The sequence below is a fragment of the Sardina pilchardus genome, chromosome 8 (genome assembly GCF_963854185.1).
Source record: "Sardina pilchardus chromosome 8, fSarPil1.1, whole genome shotgun sequence".
Lineage (NCBI taxonomy): Eukaryota > Metazoa > Chordata > Actinopteri > Clupeiformes > Clupeidae > Sardina > Sardina pilchardus.
The window spans coordinates 20,989,380-21,011,320 of NC_085001.1; the positions used below are offsets into that span (position 1 = coordinate 20,989,380).

The window sequence follows — 21,941 nt, forward strand, 5'->3', positions numbered from 1 at the left end:
ATGTTTAAACGTGAGCTGGGCTTCAGGAGACACTCTTCCCAATTGTATAATTGGGATGTCACAAATAAGTCCTTAGCCTGCCCTGTGCTTTTTGGCTTCAGGAATGTGAGTGACCCTCCAATGCCAGCAAACTGCCATCATTCATTGACGCTGCAAACCAAAGGTCAGATGTGTCGAACTGTACACAATGCTTGTGAAACATTGTCAACCAGTAAAAAACACATTAGCCATGTGTGTGTCGCTCACACCACACTGATCCTGGTGTCTTTTAACCATAGAAATGAACCCTCTCGAGCCTCTAAGATTCCCTGAGCCTGACCATTTGGTCGCTTCAGAATGTCTAAAAGAGGAAGAGCTTACTGCAGTGAGCCCTTACACTGTATAGTGTAAGGCTAGTGAAAAATTCCCTGAAACAAGTGATTGGCGATTGGTTCAGATCGATGGCATCATGCGGGGAAGACTTCCATGAAACCAAAGTTAAATTCATTTCTTTACCATTTCTATTGTATTGCACTTACACAACATGCATGTAAGAGCTTTAAGTTTGAGAAGCTCACTACAGACATATACTGTATTTTATTACGATAATCTGAGCTGATATGTCTACCAGTTGTTGAGGATCTATGGATTATTATGTGCTTGATAGAAGGCTTCACATGTGCTACACCTCTGGTTTAGCTCGCAGGCATTTGATCCCAGATCCAACAATGGAGTGGCATGCATTTATTTCCTTATAATGGGGACTTCTCTGTCACCTGTTTCATTATTTAGATCATGTTTTATTTTGTTATGATTTCCAGAAGAACAGAACAAAAAAAGCAGAAAATGCAGTACTGTACATACTTCATGAGTACACTGATATCGGCCGGCAATGGTGTACATGAACGAAATGGATACTTGACTCTAATCATGATGACAATGACAACAGAGGACATGTGCCATTTTGTTGAAAAAAAAGAGACAACATAAAAATGCAAAGCTTTAACTAGTTCTTAATCATGAGTTGATTGTTACGTTTAGACAGCTAACACTCATTGTTCAGATATAGACTTTTCATCTCAGTTCCACTTAAACTACAGAGGATAAGAATCGGCTGGATAAATTGAATATCATAAACATGTAAATGACACCCTAGTTAACATGACATTTGACAGCACAACATCGTAAAGCATAGACAGATACAGCTTATATGGCTACAGGCAAGGGTCACACAGCCTCTTAGGGCTTATGCACAACTAACTTAGAAAGTCCACGTTTATAACTGGAACATAATAATACCAACAACTCTACAGTATGGCAACAGTGACATGACTTAATATCTTTAAGATTCACGCAATAAAACATATTACATTGAATTGAACGTATTCATATTACTGTATTTTAAATTGAAAAAAAAAAAATAAGACACAACCAAAGTATAGGCATGAGACGAACGTAACCAAAAGTGAGTAATTGTTTCATTTAAGCAGGCCCACTTAAATGAGATTCCCGCAGTGCACTCTAGCAAATGACAAAGGGCATGTTTGTGCCCACTTATACATCTGTGAAAAACACACAGTTCAACTTATATTTACAAGTGATTCAAGTATAGACAGAAGCACTGTACTCCATGCAGAAAATATAAATGTGCCACTACAGCACTGGGCTCACGTTACAGATAGCAACCGTGATTATTACACATCAGCTTTAGAACCCTCTGTTTAAACAACATGTTGTGCAAGAAAGAATAAAACAAATATGTGTGAGAGAGGCCACACTCACAGGAGAGGAGAGCAAAGGAGAGGCTATTTACAGACCGTAGATTGTGCCTAGTTGCCATGTGTGTTGTTTGCTGGTTGATGGAGACTAGGTAAGGATGAGAGTTGTGGGCTTCTGTGTGTTTCTGTGTGTTTTCTGTGAGTTTGTAAGTCGCACAGATGTGTGTTTGTTGCAGATGGAACTGAAGCACCATAATTCTTCTCCTCCTGGAGGAGTTATCTCCTACACTATTATACTCCTACAAACTTCTACACTGGATATTAGTCTTCTGTCCTTCTCCATCAACACATAGTTTTACAGCTGACTGGCAGTTCTTTAGGATTGCAGACCCTTTGTTTTAAATCTCTCAAAATCCATTTAAGTCTAAACATGGTTGATCTGACACTGGCCTACTTTGAGGAAGTCCCAGCTATGTACTGTACCACCCCGTTGTCATTTTCTCAAAGCCATACTCCTTTTCTGAATAAAGAAGCCCAATACCTGCTCCTGACCTGTACCCCCTCCCTATACTGAGCCCCAGTGTAAACGCCCACCTCATGTCCTATGTTAGGCCCAGATGAAGCCCACTCCCCGGCGTTTGTCATAACCCCAGAGTGGTATCGTCCTGGAGCGCGGCCTAAAGGGAGTCTCCTCCTCCTGCCGCCGTGAGTATGCGTTAATGGGAGTCTGTTCGTGCTGTCGCGAGTATGCGTTAATGGGAGTCCGTTCGTGCTGTCGTGAGTATGCGTCAATGGGAGTCTGTTCGTGCTGTCGTGAGTATGCGTCAATGGGAGTCTGTTCGTGCTGTCGTGAGTATGCGTTAAAGGAGGTTGGTTCGTGCTGTCGTGAGTATGCGTTAAAGGGAGTCTGTTCGTGCTGTCGTGAGTATGCGTTAAAGGGAGTCTGTTCGTGCTGTCGCGAGTATGCGTTAAAGGGAGTCTGTTCGTTCTGTCGTGTGTATGAGCGAGCTTGCGACTGTGCTCGCTCGTAGCCGTAGCCGTACGCGCTCTGCTGGTACGCGCGCGAGTGCGAGTGCGGGTGTGTGTTTGGGTTTGCGTACGCCCGCGGGTGTGAGCGCGCTCGCGGGTGCACCTGTGCGTATCTGTGCTGTACCTTGAGCGTGTTGTGCGAGTTGATGCTTCGCCGGCGGCCCTCCTCCAGCTGCATCTCCGAGTAGAGCTCCTCCTCGTCCTCCTCCATGATGTCGGACAGGTCGGAGCCGCGGCTGCTCTCCGTGTAGTACTCCTCGCTGTGGCTGTAGTGGGGCTGCACCGCGGGAGAGGGAGAGAGGGAGAGGCAGACACCAGAGAGATCGGGGGGGTTGTGAGTGTGTTGCAGTGGATTGATAAGTGCAAAGAGCAAAGGTGTAAAGACGACTAATATAAAGATGTAAATGAGTAAAATGAATAGTGCTTGCAGATGTGAGTGCAGCTGATATTGATGTTGATGTTGATGTTGATGTTGTTGTTGTTGTTGTGTATTTGGGATGTCCATTAGGGCTGTGCATCGATATCAAAATATCGATGCACAGCTAATATTAGCTGTAGCCACTGCTGCCAAATATCAATATCTTTTTACATTATACTGTACGGAAAAAGTAAATACAGATAACTATTGTGAATTATCCTATACTATTATGTAATTATACTACCCACGTGGTACACAGGAAGTTGTGTTTCCAGCACTATTTTTACATTTTTGGTAAAAAAGTATTGAAACATATCGCAACATATTGTGATGTATTGTGTTGTTGTGACCCATGTATCATGATGCGTATCGTAATACACAGCAATAATGTCCATACATGCATGTGTGTGTGTGTGTGTGTTTATGTGTATGAAATAATCAGCATGTGTGTGTTTGTGCGTGTGTGTGTGTCTGCCTTACATGTCTGCCCAACTCAGATCCGCGTAAAAACTCGTCCACCGAGGCACCTCTTCGCCTTGCATGCGGAGACTCGTAGCCGTCCTCCTCCTCGTCCGAATTGAGCGAGTGTCCGCGCTCGCTGAAGATGTTTCTCTTCTCCATCTAAATCGGTGGCAAAGATACCTATTAGACATCATCATTCTTAACACAGGATTGGAACAGGGAGTCTCAAACAGTTCACTTTTCCCCCGTCCGCATGTACATGTAGCACCAGCACAGCTGAGAGATCCCTGATGTGCTAATGCTGCTGTTGATTAGCTGAGCGCAGATGATTAGCCTGATTAGCGTGGCACAGCAGGAAGCACTGAAAGGCACGCAGGCAAGGATCCAAGAACAGGACAGATAAACTCCTCTCTACAGTGTTACAGTATAATGACATATAGCACAACGATGGCATGTATCGTATATATGGGAAATGGGTTGAAATAATGTACCAGGGTAATTGTTTACGTATAAACCCTCTCTCACTCTCTCTTTTTCATGTTAAACTCTCTCTCACTCTCTCTTTCTCATGTGTGTGTTGTGCACAATATCGTATCTGTGAGCTGTTCCGATGACCACTAGAGGGCAGTAGAGGCCGCTGCAGGCTGCTCACCCGGCTGTTCTCGGCCACCCTCTGTGCCGCCTCGCGGGCCATGGCCTTGGCCGCCGTGTTGGTGATGGGCGTTCCCTGAGGCTGGGGCAAGATCCTCTGCGGGGAGGGCGAGCGGCGGCCCGGGAAGTGGGGGGGTTCCAGGGTCATTCCAGAGTGGTGGAGGTGAGGGGCCATGGGGTGGACGTGGGCGTGGGCGTGGGCATGGGCATGGGCATGGTGCGGGGCGAGGTGCGGGGGCAGAGGCGACGGAGCGCGCGGGACTGGCGGCGCGGGCTCCCACGGCTGGCCCAGCCGGTCTTTGGTATGCATGTCTCTGGCACTTGGCAGGAGCTTGGGCTTGGGGAGCGGGTGCTGCGGGTGCTGGGGGATCTGCGGCAGCGGGTGGGGGATGTGAGGCTGGGGGTGCGGGTGCGGAGGGGCCGAGTGGGGCGGCGGCGGCGGTTGAAGAGGATGCTGGGGCTGAGGAGGCAGAGGCTGCGGATGGGGACCGGGGGGAGGCGGCTGGGGGTGAGGCTGCGGGTGTGTGGAGGGGTAACTCTGGGGGTAAGGGGGGTGGTGGGGCAGTATGTGACCAGCGGGTGGGGGTTGGGGGTGAGAGACGTGGTGGGGGTGAGGGGCCGGGGGAGGGGGAGGGGGTGGTTGGCCGGGGTGTGGTGAGGTGCGGAGGAGGGTGTGGGGTATGGCTGCCACGGGGGAGTCCTGGGACTCGCCCTGTGACGACAGCGTCCGCACGATGACCTCGCGGGCCTCAAGACACTGGATACGGTTCAGCTCCACCGAGACGTAGTCCGCTGTGGGGTACAGCACCTCTGCTATCTGTAACACACACAAACAAAGGCAGACACATATGTGTGCACAAACACACACACACACACACACACACACACACACACACACACAAGCACAGCAATGCGTGATCAAAGTTAGAAAAATCTACTTGCATGGATCATTAAGTTAGCTAATATTCTTAACTGAAAGCTGATATGTGGTGATTTTGACCAATGACACAGATCATTAATAAGAAATTAAACATTTGTACAACATTATTTCTCAGTTCCTACAGTGCACATACAGTATATATTCACATATTCACACAGCTGACCCATCGACATGTACAATGCTCACATCTGTGAAACGTGTTCGGTGCAGTTCAAAGACCCCTAAGGAGCAATTTTGGAGAGACTTATGTAAACCCCTTGCATTACATAATTCTGATGTGTGTATGTGTGTGTGTGTAAGAGGCTGCAGCTGTCATGTGGATGTTTCATCAGCAGATGGCAGAAGTGAGTAGACTAACACTGTAGTGACCCAGTGAAGAAGCACGATAGAAACCCATTACAAACAGACTGTAATAGGAAGTGAGATTGATGACTATGCAATACTCCAGAACACCTTTCATAACAGTATCCAGGTCAGCTCAGTCCATGTCTGCGGTCAGACACTGAGATCTAAAGTGTAAGCTTCTTGCCAGAACATTAAAGGGGAATTGCAAAGTGAATTCTGATATTTACTCAGATACGGAGCAGGATGTTTTTGTTAACTTCTGCTATATCTGAGAACATCAAGTAGAAAGCCTGTGAAGACACACACACGCACACAAACACGCACACACACACACACACACACAGAGGAATGCATTTACCAGGGGTCATACTGACCTTTTGCCCTTTTGTACAGACGGCATAACCGATGACCGTGGCCCCGTTGGAGGTGCCGCTGGGGGTGAGCGGAGGGGGCTTCCAGCGGACCTGCAGCACCCCCGGAGACTGCCCACACTGCACCTGCACTTCCTGAGGAGGCAAGGGGGGGCCTGGGGGTGGGCAGCGGAGGAGAGGACAATAACAACACAGAGAGAAGGGAAGAGAGCCTCAGATAAAAGTCATCTCCTGCCACAAACATCCAGTGTTTACCCCCTGATAACCTAGGTGCTAACTGAGAACTTGTGTCATGGAGGTGATTTTCACACACACTAACTGACCGGGGTCCGACTTTCAAAGGCATTCTGTTGGAGTAAGCTCGTAGCTGTAGAGAGCTCAACACAGCATGGCACAAATATATGAAAACTCATCAGGATGTGTGTTGATGATAGTGCACTGACTATACAAACTATACAAACATGAAGAGCAAAAAGACTCAAACAGACAAACCCAGAAGAGGAGTAAAGAGAGAGAGAGAGTGAGAGAGAGAGAGGGGGAGATAGAAAGAGAGAAAGGGAGGAAGACTAACAGGGTAGTGAAAGACTGCAGGAGCTGAGGAAGAGTAGAAAGAAAATGCACTGACTCACAGGGGGGGAGGGCCAATGTAGTGAGAAACAGAGAGACTGAAGTCATGTCACAGGCTTAAGCCAACCCAGCACCTTAGAAGTCCCCTCTTAATCCACACAGCCCTGACAACTCCACACACACGCCATTGATTAGATCTTAACATGACATGCTGTTTGAAGTGTCTCCCGAATCAATTAGCTGTAGCGCCCACCAATCAACAGCCCCCTGCTGAGGAGCAGCGGGCGGGTGGGTGTGTGGGTGGGGTGAGGGTTGGATGGGAGAGAGGTGAAGAGGAGGAGAGGGTGGAGGAGCACAGAGAAGAGGAGGATGGAGTAGGAGAGGAGAGGATTGAGGAGAGAACAGGAGGAGAAGATGGACGAGCATTGAGGAAATGAGGGTTGAGAAGAGGGGAGAAGACGATAGAGAGGCATAGGAAAGGAGGATGCATAAGATGGGGGGGGTGGAGGAGAACAGTGAGGAGTGTAGGAGAGGAGAATTGAGAAGAGAAGAGAGGAGGAGGAGGTGGAGGAGAAATGGAGGATGCATACTGTAAGACAGGGGGAGGAGAAGATTGAGGAGCAAAAGAAGAGGAGGATTGAGAATGAGAAGAGAGGAGGAGGAGAAAAAGAAAGAGCATAGAGGAGAGGAGGATTGAGAAGCGATGAGGAAAGGACAGGGCAGATGAGATGGAGAGGAGAGACCAGAGGGGAAAGGAGGAGAGGAGACAAGACATATCGAGCAGAGGAGAGAAGAGGAGAGGCGAGAGAGGCTGTGAGTAAATGTGATAGAGATCAAAGAGCAGAGCAAAAGGGAGGAGAGAGGAATGAAGGAATAAATAGTTGACAGGACGGAAGGCGAGGGGAGAGAATGCTGATAGAAATTGAGCGGAAAGAACTGGCACGAGCACTAACGCTCACAGAGCTCAAGAGGGTTCATGACGGCTACCATCTTGATCCCCAGGAGCGCGAACCATCCTTTGTAAGTGAAAGTTGCTCAAAAGCGCAAGGTTATCTTATCAAACACGCCCATCGGCGAGGCAAAGGTCAAGCCAAGTGCCTGCAGATAACATGATTCCCTCAGCTCCTCTCTTTGAGAACACAGATCATGTGGTAGCACATAACACGGGATTCACACCTTTGGAAGCTCAGAGTTAACATATTCAAAATGAACATCCATTACAGCAGTGCTAAAAAGATGTGTCCAAAACCGTAACCCACATTTACATTTGTTACATCTAAATATTTTAGCTTTTTTGTTGTTGTTGTTCAGGGTCATAGTGACATGTGTATGTGCTCAATGGCATACATGTGCTGTGCACGTGTATAATAGTTCCATCTGATGAGACCGAATCAGACAGAGATGCTGCTTGGGGGACTAAAGGCCACTGGGAACACTCCAGCTAAAAATACTTGCTATGGAAACGAGCCAAGCTGCAGAGCCCAGAAGGGATCAGTTCAGTTGCTTTTCTGAACAGGATAGTATATCTAACAAATAAAATAGAATGCAATAGGATCTGGGATATGAAGTAACATCTGGAGCTGAAGAAGGCAGATCTGCTTACTAATTATTTCAAGTATACTGTATCACTCTGGTCCATAGTGTTCCTGTGATACGGGGATAATTAATGGATTGAAAAATAATTTATCCCTCTGTAATTCACTCAGGAATTATGAAAAGACAGTACATTTAGTGTCAGTATATATATATCTGTGCTATTCATGTACATAAAATGACATTAAATATGTTAATAAAATGTTAATGCCAAAATGCTTATTAAAATTATAGTGCTACAGTACACTGAGGCACTCGTGTGTCTTACAGTGCTGTGAGAAAAGACTGCTGCTGGTGTAACAGAGACGAAGTGCCATGGGCTCCAGCACGTCTCTGTGATCATCAGCAGCCCTTTAAAGAGGCAAAGTTTCCTCCTGCTGCTGTTCATACAGTGGTAGTGCGTTCTTCCTCCTCCTCCTCCTCCTCCTCCTCTGTCCCGCCCCGCCCAGCCCAGCTCTCTGCTGCCTGCCTGCCTGCCTGCCTGCCATTCACAGTGGCGTCTCCAGGGAGACAGTGCACACAAGACAAGGACTCCCCGAGACTGGAGAGAGACTCGTTAACATCAAGCAGGGCTTCCCTTCGCTTTCTCGCTATCTCTTTCTTTCTCAATTTTTTTTTATTTCGCTCTATCTTTATCTCTCTCTCTCTCTCTCTCTCTCTCCTTCATCCTGTTCTCTCTATTCCACCCCTCTATCCCTCATGCCCCATTTTCTTCTGTATGCTGCAGTCTTTTCATCTCTTGTAAATGCGTTTCTGAGTGCGTCGCCACATATTTGTTGGGGTTTCTGTTCATTACACATTCATGGCTTGTGTGCCTGTGTGGTTTTCCTCTCGTTGTTTAGTCACACAGAGGGCACAGAAATAAACACCGTAAAGGAAAACACACAACAGAGTTAGGGGTCTGTTTGATGTTCCCTGCACTGATATGGTATAATTGGCAATGGGCTTATCAAAGGCAAGGGCCAGACTACACGCAAAGGCAAGGGCCAGACTACACGCATCAATAACAATTCTCAGAGACAACACACAGGCAACACACTCTCAAATTAGCCAAAACACGTTAGAATTTGTTATATGTCTGTTTCTGTGTAGTTGCATTTCTTTGGCTTGTCTGTCGTGTGACTTTTCGTCCTCTCTTTTAAGAGAAATTAACTAGCTTTTTCATCACCAAATCCAGATGTCTAGGGAGGATACCTAGAAACAAGCAGTATTACTACATTCTTCTTCATCAATCTTGCATGTTTGGCCTCCCCACCATATGGAAAAGCACCTCTAAAAATACCAATGATGCAATTGCATTGTGAAAATACACCGTGACCTTGGTGCTAAGTAATACATTGAGTCAAATAAATAGGCAGACACCAAGGTGAATCTTCTATCTACACTGTATATTGTACATAGGAAAATGTACTATGCATCCCAAGCACTTGCTAACATTTCTGTCACAATAACTATCTGTATACGCCACAGTGCCAAAGGCTAAGATTCACAGTTCACACACATGGTCTACGGAGACATAATTTGGCCTCTCCGTGTCATGACCTTCATGGACTACTGCACACACACAAAAAAAAACATTCTCCTGTGAATGTCCTTTATGAGGCAATGTCTGAATTATATGTAGTTTATGAATAGCCTAAATAGGAGTTAACAATATGACAGACACCATTCTAAGCCTCTGACTTATCATAGATCAGAAGATTCAAGCATAAGGACTGGGAGGGCATTTAAGAGACTGCTGGCGTGTTTCACAAACAAGAGCTATATTTAGGCCATGTCTCAATTATGCTGTCTTGTCCTCTTGGTAGGGTACCACAGATGCCACTTTCTATTCAGTGTTATTGAAAGCACAACACTACGCGGGGGAACAGCAATGAGTATGATAAAGGCCACTGGCTCCAGGGACAAGATATTATTAGACCGTAATTATGTAGTTCACATCTTTATGCACTAATATGTATATGCTACAGTTGCTTGCATGCTAATGCTTATTTAGGTCCAGTCAAACAATTTATTCATTTCTGATTGGACGGACAAGAGGCATTCCATAAGATATGATGAGTGCCGATTTCTCAGGACATTCCCACTCAGACATTTTACGGCTAGTAATCACCTACATTTAGAATCGAATGTTGCGAACGCGGATGCTGGTCAGTCACACGGCTGTGGTTATAATGGCACTCAGCCTCCGTCCTCTTGCTAATGGCCCAAGGCCATGGGTATATATATATCCCTTACCATCCCCACTCCTACTTGTGTCATATTGCTGAAGCATACATTAAGCTCTAAAAATAGTCCCCAGTATTGACCTGAAGGCCTTTTAGGAGCAATCTACTTCATCACAACCGAACCACACATTAAAAGCGGGTAGAGGAGTCTCACCGGCTGGTTGGGTGCAGAACTCCACGGAGATCTCCTTTTTCTCCCGGTGGTCGAGAGGCAACTGCCAGGGCACCTGGTGAGGCCTAGCCATGGCGCGCACCTTGTACACCGTCATGGGCTTCAGGTTGTAGAACTGGTACTTGTAGCCGCCGGGCTTGACCACGTCGTACTCGACGTCGTTGAGGAAGAGGGTGTGGCTGTAGTTGCTGTTGCTGGGCATGAAGGAGAGCTCGGCCGACGCCTGGGTGATGTTGTCCACGCGCAGGTAGTAGGGCGCCACCACCACGTCCTTGCCCACCAGCAGGGTGCAGCGCAGCTCGTCCGAGAGCCCGCGCTCCGTCATGCTCTGGATGGAGATGCGGTGGGTGCAGAGCGCCAGGTTGAGCTTCTCGATCAGCGCCTTGGTGCGCCCGCCGAACGGCACGCTCATGCGCACCTCGCGGTCCACCAGCACCTGGTAGCCGCTCACCTGGCCCCAGCCGGGCGGCACCACGGGCGGCTCCCAGCTCACGATCACGCTCTTGGCCAGCTGCTTGATCAGGTTGATGCGGCGGGGGTAAGGCACGATGTCTTCGCCGATCTCGTCGATGCTCACGTCCAGCGTCCCCATGCCGTTGCTGCAGGAGCCCAGGCTGAAGTCCATGCCCAGGCTGCCCAGCGTGCTGAGGCTGCTCAGGGTGCTGAGGGTGCTGAGGGTGCTGAGGGTGCTGGCCGCGCTGCCCGTCCCCGTGCCGTCCAGCTTGGGCGCGCTCTCCGACAGGAGCGAGGCCGTGGCGGCGGCAACGGCGGCGGCGGAGGCCGAGAGCCCCGTGGAAGCAGCGGCGGCAGCGGCGGCGGCAGAGGAGGAGGAGGAGGCGGGCAGGACGGCCGGGCTGTGGTTGAGGTAGGACGGTTCTTTGACGCTGCGCTCGGCGCTGCCAATGGCGCTGCTGATGCCGCTGCTGATGCCGCTGCTGCTGATGACGCTGCTGCTGCCGCCACCGACGCTGGTGGGGGGCACAGACGGCAGCTCGTCGTCCTGCACAAAGTCCACAAAGTTGGAGGGAACGAGACCCTGCTGGCCGTCCAACAGCTCTCCTGTGAGACAAAGAGAACAAATCGCCATGAGAAACAAGAAGAATGAAGAGGTGAAATGTACAGTATGAATTAAAGTAGGAAGACAGTGTTTGGACAGAGGAGTACAGAGGTAGAGCAGGAGAGGAGAGGTAGAGCAGGAGAGGAGAGGAGAGGTAGAGCAGGAGAGAAGAGGTAGAGCAAGGGAGGAGAGGTAGAGCAGGAGAGGAAAGGTAGAGCAAGAGAGTAGAGGTAGAGGAGAGAGAGCAGTAGAGTAAGAGCAGGAAGATAATGCAGTAATGCATATTTGGTGCGAACAATATCAGACAGAATCAGCTTGCTCCATATCGACATGTTTTCTGAAAATACATTATGAAAGTATTGATGCTGGTGGGGAGTGTACAGCACCGTCATAGAATCCATCTTCATCCATGGTCCCATAAACGTAGAGATACTTCCCAGCCACAAGGGGGAGCTCAGCCTCGGGATGCTCATTGGGTCCATCATAAGGATTATAACTGTCAAATCAGACACCAATAATCATTCTACATTGAACAACATCCAAGTATGAACACACAGTTTTAATTTATTGAATGAATTATTACAGTTATTTTAAGATATAATGACCCTGATAACAATACACTATCATACACCACCAATTTAAAAATATATATATATTTCAAGTTCACACACTGTTCACCAAGCAGCACTAAACAGAGAGGTCTGCTAGCCACACAAAACAGCTTGCTGACCTGTAGCGGGCGACGCACAGACGCACTTTCCCTGTGAACCTGGGTTTGGCGCGCGGGGCAGAACTCAGCTCTTTGTCCATCTGCTGAGGGAGGGAGTGAAGAGAGGCAGATCAGTCAGGTTTAGAGGTGACTGGACAAAATCCCCTGTGCGAGGCACATCTGATCTTACAGGGAGGTTACACGGGGGGCACATAACTGAAGCGTTCCATTCTCAAAACGTCCGCATTCATTCACTATAATCAATGGAATTGTCTGCACCAGCAGGCATAGTGGTGCATATATTTGAAAAAAGAATTAGGCTTCGTAAACTATTTTACGTTCTGCAAACAGAGCGATTCAGTCGCAGACCTGGTGTAGCCTGTGCCTCATTCTCATTGTACTGAGTCATTTTCATAAAATGAATTATGAGCAGAATATAAACAATAAGATGTTAAATAAAATGAGAATTTTTCACAATAACCAAGGCATGTAAAATAGTTGACATAAAAACATGATAAATAGAAAGAGAAAATTAAATATAAATTCTTACAAAATGGCAAAACTCAAAACAACATCAGTCACTCACAATAACAAAGCAATCTAAAAATGGTTATATGAAAATAATGGATGCATGGGTACATAGAGGGAAGAGTGTATGTATGTTTGATTGGGTGATTAATTTGGATGAGGGAGAAAGGGGTAATGATGTGTCTATGTCGGGGGCTGAGTGTTAATGTGTCAATGTAATAGATTTACATATTGGACTTCTGCACACACACCAGCCGTTTACCACAGGCTGGGACAGACTGGACAGACTGGACAGCTTGGGCCATTCACACCCCATCTTTAACACGTGTGTGTGTGTGTGTGTGTGTGTGTGTGTGTGTGTGTGTGTGTGTGTGTCCGTGTGCCTGTATGTGTGTGTGTGTATGTGTGTGTGTATATGTGTGTGTGTGTGTGTTTTTTCTGATTCCTCTGAATGTGGACTTGGCTCAGAAAAGAAGACTTCCAAATGTGTGGTACAAAGAAATAACTTGGGCAAAAAGCGAGCGACCTAAGAATATCACAGTAATAAAATCCATGTGATAGCACTATAGGGCTTAGCCATGGGCTTGTCCTTTCCTTCAGGAAATTAAAGATGCCAATGCTAGGGCCCCCCATATGGTTTGGTGAAGTTAGGCTCTATTCATATCAGGCATATGAATGAACTGCACTCTGTGAATGCACTGTATTGGAAAACAGGACAAATAACTGCTGCCAACAGGACATACAGTAGTGGCTGATGAGTTGTGGAAATATACTGCCCTACATAATGATATAGGAGAAGAGGTAGTAGTGGTAGTAGTAGTAGTAGTAATAGTAGTAGTAGTAGTAGTGGTGGTGGTTGAAATTCACAGATCATACATAAGTCAATGTTTAGTTTGTGTCAACAGAGCTTATGAAAAAAAATGTTTTTAGTAAATGCTTGGGCTGAATATTGATTTAGCTCATGCTGAACCATGAGAAAATTATACATACCGTAATAGCCCAAATGACACTGGTTACTGGACCTATATTAACTGTCAAGATTTGTGCTGTATAAAATACTATTTTGCCTCCTTTATCACACAGGTGGAATTGAGCTATCGAACACTACCATACCAAGATCCCTGTGACCAAACATGTCTCTCTCTTCGAAATATCAGTGAAATCGCAACAGGGAAGCTCCAAGTCTAACTCCAACATCTAAACTAAACTACATTAAAGGGACACTTTACCGATTAGCATTAAGCTTTGTATCTTTAGAAAACCAGTCATGTTTTTGAATGGTCGTGCATCATTCCCTCAGTTTGCCTTGAGATGGGAGAAATACGGTTTTCAATGTTGGACTTCCTGCTTTCAATGATGTAAAAATCATCATTTTACAGTACATCATTGAAAGCAGGAAGTCCTATTCATGGGTTTCACTGAAATCCCTATTTCTCCCATCTCAAGGCAAACTGAGGGAATGATGCATGACCATTCAAAAACATGACTGGTTTTCTAAAGATACAAAGCTTAATGCTAATCGGTGAAGTGTCCCTTTAAGCCTACAATGAGATGATTTGAGGGTTGAGGATCCTGGGTCGAGGACGATTTCACAGGTGACGTGGTGGTGGGGAGAAGGAGTCGGTGACTGGCTGGTCAGCGGGCAGACTTGGGGTTGATGTCGAAGCCGGAGGATTTAAAACTGAGATAAGATCGGACTCACAGCGTTGAGGACGGGACGCACCTCGGACAGGAAGGCGCGGCGGGGGCTGCTCGGCTGGCTCCGGCTCAGGAACGTGGGCTTGACCGACAAGAGCTCCGCCTTCTCCGAGCTCATCTGAAGCGGCCGGATGAACTCGGAGATGAGCGATCGGCTCATTGGAGTGTCGGTGCCTGAGAGCGAAAGACAAGAGCAAGCGAAAGAGAGAGAGAGAGAGGGAGGAGAGATAAAGATAGAGAGAGAGGGAGGAGAGAGAGAGGAGAGGAAGAAGAGATAAAGATAGAGAGAGAGAGGAAAGGGAGTCGAGGGAGAGAGAGAGAGAGAAAGAGAGAGAGAGAGAGAGAGAGAAAGAAGAGAGGGAGAAGAGAGAAAAAACAGAAGGGGTGGCGTTCATTGGGTTGGTGCCTTTGTAATGTTTACTCAAGTACTGCTGCCAAGAGCTTTATTGTATTGTAGTAAAAAATATGTTCCACTGTTGTTGTTGAAAAAGGTTATTTCTTCCTTACAGGCATATATAACATGGCCCTTCATCAGAGGGTTCACAGGGGAGCCCTTATGGGCTGCAAACCATATCACTTTTCCAGTGAGTATCGCTGTCTAGATGACTCCTTCAAGACTATATTTCTATATCCCTGAGTACTGCTGCCTTGGCTAAACAAATATTGTTTCTGTGTCACTGCTCATGATACCCTTCAAAGACTTTAAGATACATTATCCCGTAATCATAAACTCCTTCTGGGACCTGACCTCACTATTCGTCTAGACTTTTACAACCTCAACACATAAGGATCCTTCATAAAATGATGCTGCCAGGGGTTTTAAATCATTAACTTGATCTCTCACGTCTGAGCGGTGTGAAGAATGGGGCCTTTCTCTTGGGTGCACCGTGACAGCACATTATTGGTTGACCTGCTCCATCCAACCCAACACAAGTGTTTCTGTTGAGGTGATTTCCATTTTTCGCCCGCCAACACCGCACATTAAAACCGTGCCCATGAATCAGCTGAGATGGGAGGAGGTGTCATGTTTTGATCGATTGTTTCATTACCGAGACCAGCATGCCTGCTTGTAATCAGCTGGCAGACACCGACACTGTCCCTCCCTCCTGTCTTCCTTGTCAAGCCCCGTGTCTAAAGGCACCTGGATTTCCTCCGTTTTACCAGTCATTTTTCAATATTTTTCAATAAACCTTACGCCATCATTCTTCCGCTTCCCGTTTTTTTTTCTTTCTATGTTTGATATTAACTTAGCAGAGGATATCGTGTTGTTGTGGTTGTCGTCAGGGAAGAGCCTCTTGACTCGGAGGGTTTTCCCTTGAGGTGAAACGCAATAGTCACTGCAGTTACACACTACATCGAGCTGCAGAGATAATTACCTGTCAAACGTAGACTTCCTGGTGAAATACACAACCGCAAACTAGGCTAGAGGGCACTCGTGGATTGTATCATTCCACAGAGAGGCTGCCCAATGCCCAGATTAAATAAAATCCACTCGGAGAGACTATGGCCAACACTGATATGGCCGTAACCTACTTAGTGCAAGTGACATGTATGGTGCTCTAGTTTTGATTGGATGCAATAAAAAAAAAGATTGCTTTCCTCCTCGATTCAGTTAACTCAGCACATGCTTTGATGCAGAGGATGTCCTACTGGCACTTGCATTGATTTGCTCTTTGAATGTCAACATGCTAGAAAAAAAAATCAATGCTCTATTATTTCTCAATTTAATTGTTCAGAGTCCAAATGCTATGGACAGTGATGTCAAGAAATGGAGATAACTAAGCTTAATCACAGTGACGTGAATCCAAGAGCGATGCTATATTTCTGCAATGGTAGGTAGATATTTAGGTATTTATAGATATGTCACATTTTTAATGCAAACACAAAGTGCTTCACACATCAAACATATTTTTTTTCCATAAAATCCATAACAATACATAGAATTTTTTCCAGCAGTGGTGCTATGGTCAGTCCGTAATCTTTATGTAGCCTACAAGTCCTAATAGAGGCTAAAACAGGATTTAATGCAACTTAGTGAAGACTTTTCAGAAAACAATTTCAACAATGAAGTTGGCTGTTGTGCTTTTAGAAATTGGAAGTAGGCCTAATTGTCGTGACATTGATTACTGATCATGTGAAGACGTTGCAGTGGCGCTGAAAATCCAGCCGTGGCGCTGCGCCACTGCTGAATACATTGTAGGGGAAACACTGGTGTTTCAGGTACAGACCTTTACCACCTGGAGCAGCAAGTCCATTGAGGAGCTGGGACAGGGTCTTGTTGGGCGACCCCGGCGGCTCGCCCCCAGTTAAAGAGCTCGTGCTGAGGATGTCAAACTTCCCGGCCGTCAGTCGGAATTTCTCCAGCTCTTTGGACAGGAGGTTGAACTGCTCACTCTGATTCCGACATTTCTCCTCCAGGTCTCGCACTTTGGCCTGGCAAACGTATAGAGAAGGAGAGAAAACAAGAGCGAGGGAAAGAGCGCAAAAGAGAGGGGGGGAGAAAAGGAGGATAGAGAGAGCGAAAGAGAGAGAGAGAAAGACAGAGAGAGAGAAAGAGGACAAAACCATTACACAGCGTACATCCTGAAAAAAAGCTACCATGAACATAAACTGTACTCATCTGTAAAACTATCTGTTCCAGAAATGTAATCTTAATTGCTTGCTTTACTTTCACATGTACACCACTAAGAAACACAAGACAAAAAAATCTGTGCCAACAGCTACGAATTAGCTCATCTTGGCTAACACATCTAAATACAAATACAGATGTACATGCAAGTCTAGCCACTACCACACGTCACCTAGAGAGTAGCCTCTTGCTAAGAGGAGATGGACCGTACGGTATGCATACCAAAAACCACACTGTGTTCAACGTGCGTGGAATTCTCCTCGGCTTCAATGCCAGAGAAACAGACATAAAATAAAGGCAAGAATCAAGGGGTGAGTTCAGAGGCACACGGGGGAAGAAAGAGATCATAACAGAGTGTGAAAGACACTGATAAACCATGCAGCCAGGTCGGAGATAGAGGATGCGATATGGCTATCGCCAAATCTCCCCTGTATCAGAAAAAAAAGCAAAACCTGACAAACATAAAATGTGACACCACACACGTCAACACGGACATGAAACACATTGTCCTTAATAAAGACAATAAACGCTTGAGCTATCGTCCGCTGCATGGCTTAAGGTTTCATAAACCGTGTGTGAAATGAAACAAGACTAAACCTAATGGCACATTTACATAGGCTTTATGACAAGTCATAAGGCCATTAGACACAATGAGACACACACGCTGTCTCGTGCAGCGTGCGCCACAGGGGAGTCGGGGTTTCGGGGTGGACAGACGACGGACACGGTTAGGGAGGCGTACAGGTTTAGGGGTGGACATTCCACTAGGACATGGATGGGAGAGTGGTGTGACACTGGGGGTCTAAAGTAGTCCATTTTCAAGTCAACACACCAGTTGATTTGAACCCTTCTTTAGACTGCGAGGTGTGTGTGTGTGTGTGTGTGTGTGTGTGTGTGTGTGTGTGTGTGTGTGTGTGTGTGTGTGTGTGTGTGTGTGTGTGTGTAAGAGCATTGGTACCCATGACCAGCAGTAAACTCACAGTACACACATACAAGTTCCCAGCAGCGTGCAGAATAATGATTTAAGCTCTGACAACACTCCTTCAACACTACTTGCTACCTTTGCATTATGTATGGATACATCTGTGAGTTAGCAGTTAGTAGTAGTCAAGGGTGACACTGTGTATGTCAAATGCAGGTCAAATGTCAATATCTGCAAACCCATTTATGGGCATGGTTGTTTTGATTGTGATCTCAGGTACTGGGATGACTTTCGAGCAGGTTTCAACACTGTCTGTAAACCTTAAGATTGAGCATCTGTTCAGCTTGTGTGAATAAAACTACAGAACTCTGACATCCTCATATAGATATTGTTTTCTTTCACTGACAGGGTCTGAATCTCTTAGATATCTGTCCTTAATACAGAAGCCTTATTTAAACAGAAGCCTGCTCATTTGCTTGTGCATCACTATGTTATGTAAAATCTTAAGTCTTAACTGGTGCTTATGGAAGACATGTCACAAAGAAGCTTGTTTGTATTTACAAGGTATATACCATAACACAGACCTTATTTACTAAATGGACCACGTTACTGTGATGAGTCTTGACCCAAACTGCCCTGGCTTCAAGAAATCTGAAATTTAATTTATCAGATGTACTGTGCCAGACACCCACTGATACAAACCATGGCATCAGATAATTTAAGGCCATTCAAGTTTCCTCTTTTAAAAAAAAAAAGTATTTTTGCATCTTTCGCTGAGCATTTATGTACAACCTAACATGACGACATGTGAAGTAGATCAAAAGACTGGCCATCTGTCCAGAGTGGCTAAGCAGGGATAAGCCTGAGTGTATGTCAACACAGTTACGGGCGTCTGCTTGGAAATGTTTACCATGTCACTCCGGAGGCATCTAATACTATTTATTACATAACAAAGCTGGCTTCATCTTTTATTTTATTTTCTATCTCCTTCAATTCTTGACATTGCAAATGACATAGAACGTTGGTATAAATTGGGATTCTGTTTTGAATGTCAGCCGGTCGCTTGCTGGAGTAATAACCCGACAGAAAAAGATGTTGGCACCACAGATGTGTATCAGCAATTTAAAGAAGTTTGGAAGGAGAAGGAGGAGGAGGAGGAGGAGGATGATGTGTGTGTGTGGTGTGGATGGGAGGATGGGAGTATGTGTAAGGGAAAATAACTCTATAATACCTGCATGCTGTCCAAGTGGTTCTGTGTATGCAAAAAATATAAATAAATCAACACATCAACCAAATAGAGGCAACGCTCACACGCAAACCTACTAACACACACTCAGATACTCCCCATCAATAACATAGACAGACCAGGAATGACACAAAACAATACAAAATAAACACTTCGGACTTAAGTCCAGAATAAAAACAAATGTTTCTGTGTTAATAGAAAAGAGAGCAGTTCACAACTAAAAGCACATACAGACATTATAACCCACCTATCATTATTGCACTAAAAGCCAGTAATGAGAAAGAGACCGGTAATAAATGTTACAGGCAGCCATATTTTACAGTCCTGCCTCCAGTCAGAAACTGTCTGAAGTGATGTGATTCAGCAAGAAGCTACATCACACTCAATCCCGGCTCTCCAAATAAGTTTCCATTAGAGGAGACTTCAGAGTGAGATCCATCTGTGCTGTATGCTGAGATGGGCTCAGATGCGATGGGGAGGAGGCATTTAAACAGCCCGTGCTTGACTGCTGCTTAGTGTGAATGGATGAGGTGGAGGATGCATTCATCATTCTTTGTTTGGATACAGTTACGGAACTCAAAACAAAATGCACTTGAAATAATAATAAAAAGAACACGTACATGTACGCACAGACACAAGCACACACAGACACTCTCTCTTTCCTTCTCTCTCTCTCTCTCTCTCTCTCTCTCTCTCTCTGTCTCTCTCTCTCTCTTACCTCTAACAGATGGACAGCGCCTTCATGTTCCTTCTGAGCCTCAACCTGAGCCTGAAACACAGACGAGCATTAGGCCACCGAATGAAACCAGGTGCTACTCAACTCCCCCTCATGATTAAAACATCAACCCAACAGAAAGCACACACAGTTGTCTGCAGTTTTCTAACTAACACAACAGAAGAGGAGAAAGTCATACAAGTCATGAAAGTCTTCACAGATCTTAGAGAGGGAGAGACTAATTGAACCTAAAAGGCGATTTAAAAGGCAAGAGTGGGTTTGTTGTGATTAGTCTAATCAGAGAGCAGCCTTTGCTTTCTTGGGATGAAGTGTTTCATATATAAGTGTTCTCTGTGTGTTGTTAGCAGAAGGAGAAATGGCAGCGCTACGCGCAGATGTTTATTCAACGTGACGGCGAGCATCTGTTGGGAGGGCGCGCTGGTTCCACGCGGATGGGGAAACATCTGTGGAGCTGTGTCTTTCACGGCTCTACTTCACAAGACATTAAAGACAAAAGCACAGAAGCCTCGGAAACAAAAAGAACATTTCCCCACTAAACTACACTTGCAGAGTCACTCACTTACTTTCTCTCTCTCTTTCTCTCTTCCTCTAGCTCGATCTCTCTCTTTCTTTCTCTCTATTACCCTCACACATATACACCCACACACACACACACACACACACACACACACTCATACTTTAGACATAGACATGCATGCTCACAGGCAGCAATCTGTCGGGACCTATAACCCATTGGTACGTAGAAGGGGACAGAAATGCCATTTAGTGCATATCGTTTAAGAATGTCACGGCGCAAGTGGCGAAGAGATAGGGGAGGGGTGACAAGTGCCAATTTGTGTCGTCGTGGAGACACCGCCTCTGCCCGCCTCAGTGGGGAGGCTTTGCTGTAATTGCCGCGTTGCTTTATCTCCGCCTCGTCCTGTCATAGGAAGTGTGACGGCACATCGACTCTGCATCTGCATTTATTCCCCAGAATTTATTTCTTTATTTACACGCGCTGTTTACTTGGGCGTGCGGCTGGAAATGTCACATCTGATGAGGGCCTCTTTTCATCTCCCAGCCTTTTCATTAGGCTCACGCTCAGGCAGGGAGCTTTACCTCCGTCTTGGAAGGTGTGTTGGCAAACATGCCAATCCACAGCATGTCTAATTCCCCATTCATTTATCATAGTCTCCCAGAGTTGCTTTCAAATGCATCTGTCATCCTCTTTTTTTACTGAGAGAGCGTCAATACCCCACTGTGCTTGTCTACTCTGCGATACACAGCATAAAAAAGCAGTGGATGTCCCACAGACTAGCTGTAGTGAAGATAAAATCAACGCTTGGAGATCTAATGACCGTCATGGATCAACATACTTATTGGCCAGAGGTCAAGTTGAGTACCTTTTCTTAACATCTGATCTTTGACCTTTTGACCTCAGTAGAAGTCTCCTTTCCCCACTCACCTTCTGCAGAAGGTCGATCTCCTGCTGCTTGGCATTGAGCACGGCCAGGGCTTGTTCATGCTCCAACTCTAGCTGCTGCCGCCGCTCTGCAGCCTCTCGCATATGCTGCAGTCACACACACACACACACACACACACACACACACACACACGCGCGCGCACGCACGCATGCACACACGCACGCACACATGCACACATACGCCCACACACGCACACACACACACACACACATGTGCACACACGCCCACACAAACACACACACATACACACACACACACACACACACACACACACACACAAAAGGCAGTGGGAAATGGGGAGGAGTGTGTGTGTGTGGGGGGGTACGGTTGATGGTAAAGTGGATGGAGACAGAAGGCAAGTTGACAGAGAACGAAAGTGAGATGAAGATGGAGGAGAAGATGGAGGCGGAATAAGGGGACAGAAATCAACAGAGTAGGCGGAGACAGATCGGAGAGAGAGAGAGAGGGGGGGGGGATATA

General features: G+C 46.2%; 1 protein-coding gene across 1 annotated transcript in view; it reads right to left on the reverse strand.

The window, feature by feature from the left end:
• LOC134088964 (RIMS-binding protein 2-like) overlaps nucleotides 1-21,544 on the reverse strand; it is a 37,758-nt gene extending 16,214 nt beyond the window's left edge. Inside the window, exons 1-13 of the mRNA XM_062543195.1 lie at nucleotides 21,443-21,544; nucleotides 19,981-20,031; nucleotides 16,694-16,898; nucleotides 14,491-14,639; nucleotides 12,261-12,340; nucleotides 11,917-12,026; nucleotides 11,460-11,532; nucleotides 10,456-11,171; nucleotides 5,917-6,068; nucleotides 4,831-5,074; nucleotides 4,259-4,518; nucleotides 3,625-3,765; nucleotides 2,851-3,003 (exon numbers count right to left, since the gene is read on the reverse strand). Coding sequence (XP_062399179.1) covers nucleotides 2,851-3,003; nucleotides 3,625-3,765; nucleotides 4,259-4,518; nucleotides 4,831-5,074; nucleotides 5,917-6,068; nucleotides 10,456-11,171; nucleotides 11,460-11,532; nucleotides 11,917-12,026; nucleotides 12,261-12,340; nucleotides 14,491-14,639; nucleotides 16,694-16,898; nucleotides 19,981-20,031; nucleotides 21,443-21,544 — 2,436 coding nt within the window. The remainder of the gene's footprint in view (nucleotides 1-2,850; nucleotides 3,004-3,624; nucleotides 3,766-4,258; nucleotides 4,519-4,830; nucleotides 5,075-5,916; nucleotides 6,069-10,455; nucleotides 11,172-11,459; nucleotides 11,533-11,916; nucleotides 12,027-12,260; nucleotides 12,341-14,490; nucleotides 14,640-16,693; nucleotides 16,899-19,980; nucleotides 20,032-21,442) is intronic.
• Nucleotides 21,545-21,941: the final 397 nt, after the last annotated feature.